Below are 14,826 nucleotides of genomic sequence, written 5' to 3'. Positions count from 1 at the left end.
TCACCTTCATATTTTCCTGTGTCCATTGCATATAAGTTAACAAACTTACCTCACCTCTGAGTTGTTTCTAATCAAAACACAAACCTAGTAACCTGGAGTCAAAGATTTATTCATGAGGCTGTACTGGGTCTGAAAGTAAGCAAAAATGCATTCAACTAAACTGAGAGCATTTTTTTCCTAATTGCCTGTCATATATAAATAAGCAACTTCTGCTTTACATCAAAGTCACATTATTAATTCAATTTTTAAATTTCATGCCTATAAGTCTAATAAATAATGTATAAATTAAGCATGTAAGCAGATGAGTAGTACACGAGTAGTATGCCTGCTCATGCCCCACTGCAGAGTTTTAGAAAAACTAGAGACTGACACAGTACAATGACATTATAATTCACATGCCAGTGTTATATTTAAAAGCAAACTACCAATACTCCCAAATAATTCAGCAAATAAAAAATACTAATGAAAATTTTATCATAAGAAGAAAAGAGCACTCAAGAGCCAAGATTGTCTTTCAAAAGTAATGACAAAATAATAAAAAAGTAAGTCTTGATTAGCTAAATTCTAAATAACTGAATTAAGGTCAGAAAATTCAATAATAGCTGGACTTGGATCAGGTTTATTTTCAATGGACATCAGCAAGTCCAGAATACAGATACAAGGGAAGACTTCAGAGCAGAAACTTCTGCATAGAAAATAATTCAGAGTAATTAACTTCAACATCTTTAAAAAACATTTAAAGAATAAAATTACACAACACACTAGAGGTTTTGGAATAAATTTGCCATTTAAGTAGAACATGCATTAATATACTACTTACATGAAAACCAGGACCTAAATACCCTGCTGAACTACCTGAAATAATTTCTACCATGGTTAAGTATTAAATAGTACTGCAAGAAAGGTCATCAAGAAGCACATCAAAGCATCTGAATACTAAAATATTATTCTGATCTTATTTTATTTATGGTTTTAGCACACATTTTCCAAATCAATGCAACTCCCACATACTCATTTGCAAGGCAGGTTTGGTGAAAGATTATGTGTTACTAATGGACGGAACACAAATTTCAGAAAGCCTCAAACTATATTTTTAAGCAACTTTAAAAAATAAATTTATTTCTCCTCCTTCATTGCTGAAAGAAGGAAACATGTCTTCCCTCTCCAAGTTCTTTAGTTTCTTCTTCCTTCAAATACAGCATCTTTCTTCCCTCCTTTTGCACGTCAGTATGTACACATAATGTACACTCTAATTCTCAGTTCTTGTCTTGCCCTGAATAAGGTTCACTTCACTACACCACTTCATTTTTTTCCCTTTTTTTACTTCACCTTTTTACCATACACATTCTCTTTACAACATGATTCTTCTTTAATTATACTCATAATTAATTATGGTGTAACTTTTCATAAACAATCACATTTTCCAACACTCAAATCAAGTTAGCAAATAGCAGCTTCTTGTTTTGTGGGATGACAAGTTAGCATGGAAAGTTTAAGAACCTTAATCAACCAACAGGATCATGTCAGAACTGGGATTACTACACCCCAAAGCTTTGCTTTACAGATGTGACCGAATGACACGTTGCTATTGCTGCGTGTGGCCACATTTTGCTGGTTCCTCAGAAGAGCAGTCAGCTCCATTACAACCAGATGGCCTGTGGCCAAGAGACAGCTTGTCAAATATCTGACAACACACATGACTGAAAGCTGACAATTGCTTTTGTTTGAAGCCTTTCCCTCACCCCTACTTAATAATCTGCAGAATTGGTAGTTGAACAATATATTGTAGAACAAAGGTAGTGAAAATGTGAAAGCTGCGTGAAAAGGAGAAATTTTAGAAACATTCACAACCCAATCTTCCAACTAGATCTAGAAATTAAGAATCTGATTTGCAGATACAAGCAAGGCACTCAGCTGCAGACTGAGATTATGTTTTCAGAAAGTACAACCTTGTTTAATTGAATGTAACCAATATTAGTTGACAAGAAAACAAAATTTGGTAAGCAATCTGTCATTCTAATGAGCTGATTTTCAAATAATCTTCAATGGATTTTTGTAAAATCCATATGCAAACAAGGCTATTGCTGAAACATTAAGTTGGCATTTACTGCACAAAAGGACAGGAATACTTCTGGTCTATCTTTAAATATCATCACGTTTTTCAAGAAAACAGTATCATGGATCACTGTATAGATGGCAGAGTTTTAAAATCCTTTTATTCTGATATTGTAATCATGGTATTGAAGGTATACCTTGTAATACATACTTTCTGTTTGTCCTGATAAATTTTGTACTCTTAATTGAGCCATCAGTTGCTTAAGTAGCAGTTCTTGAATATTTTCTGGTGCATAATATGTCCACATAAAACTTGTTTAACATGTAATAAAAGCTGCTTTAAACTAGAGATTATTACAAACTAAATCACCAGCTAGGTAGGTGAAAACACAAACCTCTGCAGATAAGTCAGGCACAACAGACACTTTTCAAATAAATGACCCCAATTTGCTCTTTTCCCATGGATTTTTAGGAAATTTCAATGCTGAAGGACATAACTATGTGAAAGCAATATTAATGGCAGTGTTTTAACTAAGTATAAGGGCGAACATGAAGCAACTAATTAATGTTATTGTGAAAACACTTTCTGTCTCACCAATACAGAGAAAGTAACAGCAAATACCGTTAAGTAACAGAAAATACATAAATTGTGTCCCAGACAGCTTTTGCAGTTAGTTTATATGCACTGAAGAGTGGAATGAAAATAATTTTTAAAAATCAAGAAATTAATTAGCTTTGTGCAAACTTTAAATAAATCATACATAGAATACAAAGGCATCCCACAAAGAATGATTCAAGAAAGTAAAGCAAAGCTCTGCAAAAACTAAAACAAAACCACACATTCATGCATTATGTATTGCTCACCTTTGGTAACACAGAGAAATGCCTGTATGATTTTGGTAGATGAATAAGACTTTGCAAATATTAAATAGCAATTAAATCTGAAGATTCTATCTCTGAAAATTTAGCTTCATTAAAGTGTTTTGCAGAGATCAGTGTAACTGGATACCCAAATAGATGCACCTTTTCAGGTGGGCTGATCCTACAGCTTTGAATAACAGTCTCCTAAAAGCTTTCAGATATGCTACTGAAAAGCAGAAATGCTTAAACCTAAAATCAGCTGCTTTTGACCTGTGCAATTACCAACACTGCTCTCATCCTGGCAATGCCATTCTTCATGTATAGAGGACAGGACACCCTAAGGGGAGAAAAAATTAAGAAAAACACAAGGATAGAAGAAATTTATGAGAACATCTGAAAGCAAAGTGATAAGCCTGCCTGCCAAAACAAACAAAACGTGTAAAATGCATGACTACTGCTGAGGAGAGTCTAGAGATGACACCATACATGACATAAGGAGAACATGTAAGGAGAGACACAGCTGTTGGCTACAGTAGAAGGCCAGCTGATGGAACGATTTAGCACAAAGTAAAAATAATAATTTTGCTGTTTCTTCTTGAAGGTTGGTACTGGATGCTCTCCTTTTCACTGTGAGTCTTTCAAGACCTGCTTTTCAGATTCAGTTGAAGTCCTAACATTTTGATTGCAAACAGGACCCCAAGCAATGAGGCTGAAAAAATGCTTGTAGACAATGAAAGAAAAACTTTATTCTATAAATGAAGGAATTAAACTCATAGAGAGGCCTAGTGTTCACTCCCATACTGAATACAAGACAGCAGAGTACCTTCAGGAAAAAAATAGTGAAAGCTACTGTTTCCTAACATTGCTGGGATCTGTACTACCGTCGCTGAAATAAGAAATTTCTCATCATGATTTTAACAAGACTTGAAAGAAATCTTACCTATTGGTGAAAAGTCATCTCAAGAGACAACTAGGAGCAAAGTGTTCATAGCTATTCTTTCGACAGAAAGCTTTACTCTGTTTTTTGGGGATTTTCCAATCTCTGGTAATACTTCTGCAGATAGCAGAGAAAGATGATACAGCTAATTAAGAAATAAGCAACAGAGTAACTGAAAGATGACCAATAACTGTCACACAACTTTGGTTTCATATGTATATATACTTAGATCTACATATTTATATATAGTAATTATAAATAATAGGTAATGTTAAAGTTCCTTTCTCAAAATACAGTCATCAATTCCATGTTATTAACAGTATAACATGTACATTCACATGCATTACTGCATCAGTATTTTACACCAACTATATACTGTGTAGATAGCCACATGTATTCTGTATTTCTGATCACAACTCCAGAACTGCAAGAAGTTGCCATACTTGTATGATTTAATACTGTTGTTCATTCGCAATAATTTTTCTTTTTATACAGCTGTAAGTATACTTTTTACACAGTCACAGCTTTCTAAGGGCCCTTAAGTATGTCTATGTATTTGAATTATGTAATTTAAGGAAGTATTTTCAATACAAAAGCAAACTATAAGCCAAAATGATATTTTGTGCTTCATATTCTACAATAAATCAAAAACATGACTGAAAAGGATGACAAAAAAGCACTAACATCAGAAAGCATTAAGAACTTCCCTTACAAGAGCATCTCACAATCACATACAGTCTACATGCAATAGGAAAGCCTGCCCTTCATTTGCAATAGAGGGTAATGAAAGCTAAATTTTTCTTGTTCTCAAGCAACTCAGCTTGAAAAATAATTAACAGTGAATAAACAGAACATAGAAAAGAGGCTAAATCCTAGATACTCACAATCTGAAGCACGAAACAGTAAAGCCATACAACAAACAAATGTAGGCATACTTGGTGAATCAGACAAAGATAAGTTAATGCTACTGTGAAATCTCTCTTTCATAAAGAGAATATTGATAGATTTTCTTGTTCCTTTTTTTTTTTTGTATAGGAGCACTAAATATTTTTAACCAGAATATGTAAAATAATTTCATGAAACCTAAGGACTTGGTAAAATTGATTAACATTTTCATAACAAAAAAAAAAAAAAGTCATGATATTCAGACCAAACCCAGAGAGAAAACTGCCATTTTGGTAATTATTACCTGATAATTTAAAACCACTTAAAAACTGGTTTTCAAACCAATTGGAACAATTGAAAGAAATAGAACAAACAAAAAGTTTTAAGTCTCAAATTTCAGTCACAATCACCTACAATTCTGTTAAAAATGAATAATCAGCTTATCAACATCACAGTAATTTTTCTTTATATCCTCTGCTACTGCTAGATCTTAGCTGCCTTACTCATCTCTTTACAGCTTAGCACACATGCTGAATCATAAGGGTGACTGTGGAGGGTATTGCAATGCTGGAAGAGAGGTCAATTATTTCACCTCAGGGACTCTGGAAATAAAAATAAATTAAGTCAACAAAAAGTAGCTCTATTCATTCTTCTTAGCTCCATGTCCCACAACACTCTTACTCAATTACTCATGTTGTAGAAGTGGCACAATCAGCAATATAGTTTGCCTGCTATTCTTGGAAGATATCGCCACTGCACAATTAAATCCAAACTTTCCATTCTGTGTATCACTTTATTTGCATTTTATGCTACTAGTTTGAAACCTATTTCTCCTTGAAGGAACCAAGTTCATTTACATCTTGACGGACAAAAATCGGCAGAAGAAAAGTCTGCATATAAAGTAGTCTAATAATTTTCAAAGGAAAAACTCTGAATACAAACATACTAGAATACATTCTCCAAGAACATTGATAGCTTTTACTACCCTATTTATTTTAATAAATCTCATTCTCTTTCTTAAAATCATCTCATTTTTATCCTTAATTTCATGTAATACACTATTTGCATACTAAGCGCTTTCTCTACTTACTATGCTTTGTTCTGCACCATGGTGTGCTATCTGAGAAAACAAACTGGATTCCTTTTTTGATTTAAGCAAACTCAAAGATGCACTCCAGGAATTCACCTAGTGCATTCTAACACAAATGGTATTCAGTCTATTGGACCTGACTACAGCCAATCTGACCCAAAAAACCAGACAAACAGAACACTCCAAACCAAACCAAACAAAGCCAAACCAAAAAATCCCCTCCTCCCCATTCTGGAAAGGGGCTAATATGGATGTCAGATGCTGAGAATTATGTCATACTCCATATCCACCACTATTTGTTCACACTACTTGCTAACACAGGCATAACAAAACACAAAATGTATGAGCAAAACACAGAACACAACATATAAACACTGACGAAGGGTCAAGGTAGGAGAAGCAAGCGAACGCACAGGGCAGGCATATTGACCTTTATAGACTCCAGATCAATGGTAGAAATGAAATACAAACATCTTCTTTGCTGATTATCAAAAGAATTCTTATGTAAACATATCTGCATATCCAAAATAACAAAGTAATTTTTCATGAAGTTTCCTTAGAAAGTTGGTTAAGGAAACCAGCTTTTCATACAAAGCACACAGTTGTTTTTTCCCCCCAGCTTTTAAGAAAATCCAACATTTCATCCAACAAATAACCAAAGCGAAATCTGATTCAACACTCAGTACCTAACTTGAAACTGTGAAGTCTAAAGTATCATGGAAAACTAACTTAAGATACCTCTACAAGAGTTTTGACACCTACAGACCTTATTGCATGCAGAGTTTTGGTACCTATAAACCTTATCCCACACATGGTGATATGCTTCAGAGGGAATATTTTTTGAATTCTGCTTTTATCACATTGGAAGTTTTCTCTACGGGTTGCTGCTACTGAAACAGGTGATCAGTAAGCATACAAAACATTTTTCCTCTCTTTCGTCCTAGGGTTTTGACATTAAATATTTAAATTAATTCCAGAAATTGGCTTGAAAGTCTAAGCTGTGTGAATATAAAGCTTAGCCCATGATAGATGAGTCAAATAGCAATTAATGGAACAAGTTTGCATGCAAATCTACTGCCATTTTCAAAGGGGTGAGGAGTTTCTAGGTACTAAAGAGAGGATGAATGTTCAACTGGAAATTCATTAAAGTTTACAATTAAAGATATCAAGCTTGATCATGCCCTCAAATACTATGCAGACATGTATTTTCTGAATTCTGCACAACACACTGTTTGCAGAGGAACAACAGGTGATTTAACAATGCAAACAGTGATATGTCTTCAGGCATCATTCAGTCAAAACCTTACGGCAGCAAAAAGAAGAAGTGCAGTATCAATTAAAATTTTGCCTCTAAAGCTCAAAAAGAAAAACCATAATCCCTCTCTTCAAGGAAACACTTCATTAACATTTACATATTTACTCACACTTAGCATTCATGGACTAAATACTAAAGTTCAGAACAAGAGCTCCTCAGGGTAATTTCCTTCAGATTCTCCTCTTCCTCCACTGATGACCTACCATTTGACCTGCACTTCAAGTTGCAAGGAGTATTAACTCAAAAAATGCAAGATCTCATGCAACCAAAGCCTCACTGAAGTCTAAACTAAGGAATAAATTGAAGAATACTTGCTTTCTCTAATGAAATTCCAACTCCAGTGAAACTAAAGAATTTCATGCTCTATTAACAGATACCTGCCCACAGAGAAATCATAACCTCTGCTACATCAGTGTGAGAGACAAACTGACAGTACAAACACGGATTTGTAGTGTCCCCAAACCTTCTCCTACTACCCTGTTTGAACATCTCACCACTCCTCAGATTTCTTAATGCTTTGAAAAGTGTGAATTACATACCCTGATCAAATTAAACAGAGGGCTATGGCAAAAGATTAAACATGTATTATTTTTGGGGCGGACATTCTACACATATCAGAAAACCCATGTAAGAAACCATGTTTGGACAGTTTTCTCTCTAGCTAAGTCTCCAGTGGACTGAAATTCCTACTTCAGAGGCAAAAAACATTTCATCATCTCCTAAATGTGCCAAATATTTAATGGAATTTTCTCCTGGAAAATATTAATGCAAAGGCCAGAACAAATATCCAAGGTAGTGAGTCAGAGCACACCTAATCAACTTGGGAAGTAAAGAATTATTTTTCAAACCGGGTTTGTTTTTAGAATAAATAAGTAGCCCAGTAGTGAAGAATCTGCCCTTTTCTGAGAAGCAAAAGATTCCTGATGCTCTTCAGCATCATTCACAATAGTTTTACTCCACGTGTCCCATATACAGCAATCACTGGCTTGATTTGGCACTTGGTGAGATTCACTTGGTTTATTCTGAGAAGGAGCAAAGAAAACATAGATTTAACCATGTTCAGTATAACATGGAGTTTCTAAAGCATGAATTTAGTCAAACTTTTAAAGGATTACCTTTATTTAGGTACACAGGAAATGAAATGTGACATTTTAAAGCACCATTGTAGTGCAATGCAATTAAACAGACTAAAACTAATACTGCTAATTACAACCACTGCTCATGTAACTTGGCTTTTTGTGATCTCCCTTCAGGATCCCTTTTACTCAGCATTACCTCCAAAGAAGAGGTATCTGTGAGCTTTACCTGAGTCCACCGATGCGAATCTCAATAAAACTGACAACTATTTCATCAACCCCTCTTTCCTTACTCCCTGCAGTCACTGTACAACTGTTAATGTTAAATTTCAAATTATTTTTCTTTTTTTAATCTACTCTATGTCTTACTCCATATCCCTATTGCTTTCTCTCAGGACTTGGACTAAATTCACTGTGCAAAAAGGGGTATCTTGCAGACAGGTGTTCTCTCTCTGTTTAACCATCCTGCTAGCAAGGAATTTCCCCATGCCCATTCATCAGCTACCTCTCAGAGTAAAGGATGCAAATGAGAACAACAGCAACTTGCTGTTGCCTTCCCAAAGGAAACCAGCCATTAGTGAACAAGCATGGTTCTTGAAGGATCCTCAAAGTATAATAAAAACTCCCTTTGCTTTCACTTTCTTCCTGAAATAAGTTCATGACCAAAATCATCAGTACCCAACAGCAGCTGTCTGGCTCATAAACAACTGTGAATATAGCATCTTATTTTCTTGTTCCCAAATATCAGTGGCAAAGGGAAAAGTAGAGTAAGCACCTTGAGAAAGCAGGGAGGAGGATACCGTCAGACATGCTCCTGCCAGCCAAGAACCTGATTAGCATCCTTAATCAAGAAGTGCCAAAGGGTACCAAGACACAGATTATAAAACCAAACTTCCAATTGAAAGTACAAAAAATAATGCCCCAAACTGTGGTTTGGCTTGCAAAAGGATCACCTCTGTCCCAAGAGACATGAGGAATTGTAATCTGCCACCTGAGTATCCCCCAATTAAGGATCCAAGATCTGTAAACTCTTTTTTTTTATCCACACTCCTTGTTTTTACATTTCATACAGCTCTTGGGTTTACTACTTCAGTAAGACCTGTTCACTCCTGTGCTGAGAATGCCTTAATGCTCTGTGAATCACAGGCAACACAGAATTCTACACACTACTTGGTGTAAAAGGAGGAAAATTGCTTTAGCAGAACAAAAACAAACAAAAAAAGCCAGCAAGAATCTGACTAGTTGTAAGCACAGACATTTATCAGTTATTAGTCACCAGTCGAAACTGATGATGATGGGAAGTCAAGCATGGTGGATCTCGTCATTGTTTTCAATGACGATAAAGTGCCGCCTGCTGCCAAACAGCGCCTCAAAATGGAGAAGGATTCTTTAACTTGCTTCAGATGAGCTACTGGGTGCCTGCCAATTTTTTACATGAACAGTCATAAGCATGTTCCTGCACAGCAGGATGTGGTCAAAGTATTCAAAGCTGTAAAACCAGGTTTGCTTGCCAGTTATGTTATTGCTTCAAGATCAGTGTACTAGAGATGATACTTTGCCAGCCATGAAACCACTGCTATTCCTTAACAGCAAATTATATCTATCTTTAATATTTAAAACTCTGTATAGATCTGACTGTTACCAATTTAAAAACTCCCACAATTACAGAATTAGTTAGGACTGGAAACATATCAAACACACAATCTCCTAATCTCTTAATGAGCTTTAAAAAATCACTTCCTTCAAGCTGTACCAATTAAAAGGTCTCCTTTCTTGTCTAAACCAGAAGAAAAGTAACTGTAATGACTTACTCAGGTCTTCAGCTGCCAACCCTGTAATGATATTAACATTCCTGTCCATAAGGTGTGATGTGGCTAATAGGTGGCTGAGAGACTGTATTGTATTGCCTCCTGCTGGAAAGCACTTCTTTTGAGTATTTTATGAGGACCACACAATGTGACTATGCCATATGGAATCTCTGCTAAATGTCTGTCACTAACTGGATTACTCAAGCAAGAAAGATTTCTCAAGAAAGGTAAAACAGTATTATGATCAACTGGACAAATAAGTTTTTTCCTTGAATGGGTTAAGACAAAACTGAACATTACAAACAAAATGATGTTTTACTTCTTTCAGAGGATCAGTCATAAAACACACTGAAGATCCTCAGTATCACACAATATGTGTTCACTAACAAACATATCTTAGCAAATAGAACCAAACTGTCGAGTTTGTTTTTTTAAGGGAGTTGATACAGGAGAAGATGGATGTCAATGTTTAGCCATGCTTTAGTTGTTTGTTTATTATTCACTTGAAAATACATACTAAAAGTAGTATCAAATATTTGAGTTTATACCATTTCATTTGTTTTCACACATACAAAAAGTAGTTTGCATATTTGCTCAGCAATCTAGCAAAAGATCTGAGATTACATACACTTGCACAGCTCAATACAGGGATAGAAGTGCCTCAGTCTGCTTCCTAGTAAGAAGCAATGCTCATGCTGGAAATCTCCAAAAATACACAGAGGTTTTTGGACATTACAGCTAGAAAAAACATTTTTATGGCCTTTCCAATTCATGGACGGTGCTCTTCATTTTTTGAAGAATAAAAAAATTATTCAAGCAAAATTCAAACAGAAGAATGACAACTAGCTAATCACTGAGTATGCTGCAACTGCAGTCCAGTTAAGTGCAGCTCAGTAGTACAGCTACCAGAAAAAGCTTTATAAAACTGAATTGAATAGACTAGTTGGAAGTAATCTGTATTTACTTGGTCATTGAAAAGGCAGAGTTTATAGAACATCCATTCTCTAGAAATGTAATTTATTTCTCACTTGAAATCAAAGTAATGTATTTGAGCTGTGAAAGCTTTCACATTATCGTTCCTTACTCAGAAAAACCAGAAATCCTGTGAGTTGACCTCCAAAAGCTAGGCACTACTTATGTTCACTTTGCTCAATTGCCCAATGCCAGGCTACTGTGAAGAAAATCACAGTGAAAACTAATAGATGCAGCTTCACTAAACACAGTCAGTCCAAACACTTGTTATCATGTAGCTCTCTATCATATGGAACCAGCTATGGTGGTCACTCAAATGACATTGCTGTCTCCAGCACCACACAAAAGCAACCAGGAACAAAACATGTGTCATGAAACACTCAACCTCCATTGCCCAGTGATCTTTGAACTTCACAAATGTGTTTTCCAGAGGATAGCCTCAGCAGGCTAATGGTTTACTCTATTTCTGCTTCTTCTCAACTCGCTCTCAATTCTGCCCTCCATATTTGATGTCATTTCACAAAAAGATTTTTACTTGCAGAATGAATGCCTGAGGCAAACCCAGATCTGACTTCCAATAATTGGCATTTGTTATGCTAAGCATATACATCCCCTGAATTATATCTAGTCCTTGTGGTCTATTGTAGAATCCCTCTCCTATTGTTCTTGCTGTTAGCATTGTAATAACTACTGCTATTGCAATGTTAACAAAAGACTACTAATAATTCAAGTATGGTATGAATTCCTAAGGAACCATCAAGTGAGAAACACAGGTTGAAAGGAAGCTTCAATTCCAAGGACCTACTTCCTAGATTCAACAGTAACAGCTGTAGAAACATCACATATTTGAAAACACATGATTAATAGTTTTATTAATAACAATTAATTTAAAAGAGTGGTGGTATAAATAGCTAGCAGTATCATAGTACTACAGCTTAATGCCAAGTATTTACATCTTCATTTTGTGAGGATTTAATATTCTATTAATTCATTTTTTCAGCTGCTGTATCATTACCTGTGTGTTTTGCTGATGCACCTAAAGATGGCATTGCTAGTGGTGACACTTGAGCCATTACTATTAAAATAATTATCTTTATTAATTTTCAAGCTGATTACTTGGAAAATATTACTCCTTAAACAGGCAGCTTAAAATCAATTAAATTAAAATATGTATTAAAATGCTCAACAATAATATTCTTCTGACATTCACAGAAGTTTTATGGTCCAAGTATGCCTGAAAGTCCACTTCAACAAAGAATCAAAAACTGAAAAAATGAAAATAAAACTATCAAGAGATCCTTCTCTTTTGCTGAAAGCTTTCATGTTACAAGTTGCTCACTTTTCAAATGCCCAGTGCAAAGAAAGAACATAAACTTTTGGAAGGGCTGTTGGATGTTTCCCAGTAGTTGTGCTGGGAAACAACCTGGCAATATTATTATAAAAGGAAAAAAAAATAGACTAAGAAAGTAAAATACCACCAATAATACATTAAGATTTTTTGCAATACATACTTGACAGACACAAAATATTTTAAGCACCAGGCAGATGGGGATTTCAAGGTTAAAGTAGGAGAGAATGTAAAAACAGTGACTGGAAAAAGTGTGAAAATTACAGTGTTTGTAGAGGAGAGACTTTTGCCAGAAGACTTCTCAATAGAACATAAATTCAATTAACATTCTTGATATCATTAAAGATCAAAAACCTGACTTTAAATCTAGTAGAAATTACTTACATGTGCGCCAGCTTTGGTTACTTACATTAAAAATCAAAATTTTCAGTATTGGAAGACTCAGATGAAATTTCTTGCCTGGCATAAATACATGAAAACCTTCATCCAGTCTAAGTTCTTTTCTTAGGAGATACATTCCCTACTTGGACTGTTCCTCCCTACAACTTATTCCTATTGAGTTAAAATTCCATTTAGAAAATGGTGGGTAAAAAACCTAAACTCAAACCAAAATAACAACAGAGAAAAACTCCTCCATGAGATGAGAAAAGCAAGGAGACTCTCTTCATGGTGAAGAGAATGAAGACAATTACTGTTCTCTCAAAATAGGAAATTGCAGGCAATGAGTGATCTGAGCAGAAAAAAGAACCCAGATTCTTTCAAGTCACATAGTGGATGGGTAAGACTGTGAGAGTCAAGGACCACATGCTGATTTTTATCTCCTGAATGTAAAGCAACAAGGGGAGGAATTTCTTGCATTGTTGCATGTGGTACTGTTATCTTCCTTTAATGTATATTTTTGCTACTTATAACCCTTTATAAATCCTTCCATCCCAGATAACTGTCACCCAATGCTTTTCACCAATACAACATACTGAAAAACAAAGCTCTTAATAGCTTTTTAGATTGGTCAACTCACTATTTTGTTTTAGAAGACATAGTAATGAAGCACAAAAATACAAACTCAACTTCTCCCATAAAACACAGTGATGCCATTTTAATGGGCACTACTGTCATGAAGAAAAAGTTGATCAGTAATCAGACATTTACTCAAAGGGCTGTCCTTTGAGATTTTCAAGAGAAGTAAACAAAATAATTTTCTTCCCCAAAAGTAAACCAACCCCCGCCCCTCTCAAAAAAACCAAACCAAAACAAAAAAAACAAACCAAAAAAAAAAAAAAAACCAAAAAAAACCCCAAAACAAAAAACAAAAACAGAAGAAAAAAAAGAAATTTGCTACTGAGTGATTATATATTTGTAGAGACTTACTTGAGATAAAGCAGCATCCCGTTGTTCTATTACTGCATTCATTTCCTCAGCTATTATTTTCTTTTTACGTTCTTTGGTCCTGTGTATTCGGTTCAGAATTATAGCTCCATTCTTCAGTATATCTATCCCTGTGTCTGCATTGTTTATTCTGTTCAGTAATTCCTGTAATGTCTACCAACAGCATTATATGTTAGTCAGACATGAAGTTTTAATATATTTTATTTAATATAGGGTTTTAATTAATAGGCACATGTGAATTGTAAATTGACTGAGTGAAGTTATTGAATTTTCATATTGCAGCAAAGATGTACATTATTAGTGTGTCAATTCTTCTTTTTCCCACATCTTAGTTCTTGAAACCCACTCAATTGAACTTAAGCCTCTAAGATATAAGACTGACATCAAGAAATCTCCTCAGAGAATGGCTTACCATGTCATTTTCTTCAGGGTTAATATTTTCTAGCCTAGAAAAAAGGGACACAGAAAGCCTGATCAGTAGCATTTCCTTAGTGCAGCAAAATGAGTTCGCTTTTTAAATCTTTAGAACCTCAAGTAATTTCATTCTACTAGTCTTTAGAGTCAACCATGACACTGAACATATTAAAGTGCCACCTGCTCGACTCCATCTTTCAATAATGCTCCATATCTTCTGCGCTGACTTCAGACTGTTAAGTTATTAATGTTTACTGCTATATATGACTACAAGGATCAATTGTTCACATGTGCTTAGATGAAAAAAGTTCCCCAGTGATAGAAATGACTGATGCTTTTATTTTATTTATTTCTGGGCTTACAACTTTCACATGATTTTTTTGTTTTGTTTTGTTTTTACTGCACCCCAAATGAAACAGAACATGACTTTTGTTGATAGGGATTTTTTCATTTTTAAGTAATTCTTTTTACACCTCCTTCTTCCAAAATGAGGCAAAAATCCCAAATCAGTTGAAGTTGCTTTAAAAATATTTTGATTTTCTATCTTGCATACAATACGAAACTAAGCCAATTCTCTGCAAGGTTCTTATTTAATTCCGGAACAAACCTGCCTGCACTTTCCTTCCTTTTTATTTCAACAGAACATATATTGACCTGTCAAATACAAAGATGATACGAG

The 14,826-nt window shown here is 34.9% G+C and overlaps 1 protein-coding gene across 1 annotated transcript in view; it reads right to left on the bottom strand.

The window, feature by feature from the left end:
• MIPOL1 (mirror-image polydactyly 1) overlaps window positions 1-14,826 on the bottom strand; it is a 151,614-nt gene that overhangs the window by 98,453 nt on the left and 38,335 nt on the right. The window contains exons 8-9 of the mRNA XM_062494999.1: window positions 14,146-14,179; window positions 13,716-13,886 (exon numbers count right to left, since the gene is read on the bottom strand). Of these exons, the coding sequence (XP_062350983.1) occupies window positions 13,716-13,886; window positions 14,146-14,179 (205 nt within the window). The remainder of the gene's footprint in view (window positions 1-13,715; window positions 13,887-14,145; window positions 14,180-14,826) is intronic.

This window comes from Cinclus cinclus, chromosome 6 (genome assembly GCF_963662255.1).
Source record: "Cinclus cinclus chromosome 6, bCinCin1.1, whole genome shotgun sequence".
In the NCBI taxonomy this organism is placed as follows: domain Eukaryota; kingdom Metazoa; phylum Chordata; class Aves; order Passeriformes; family Cinclidae; genus Cinclus; species Cinclus cinclus.
This window is presented reverse-complemented; position numbering and strand designations above follow the sequence as displayed.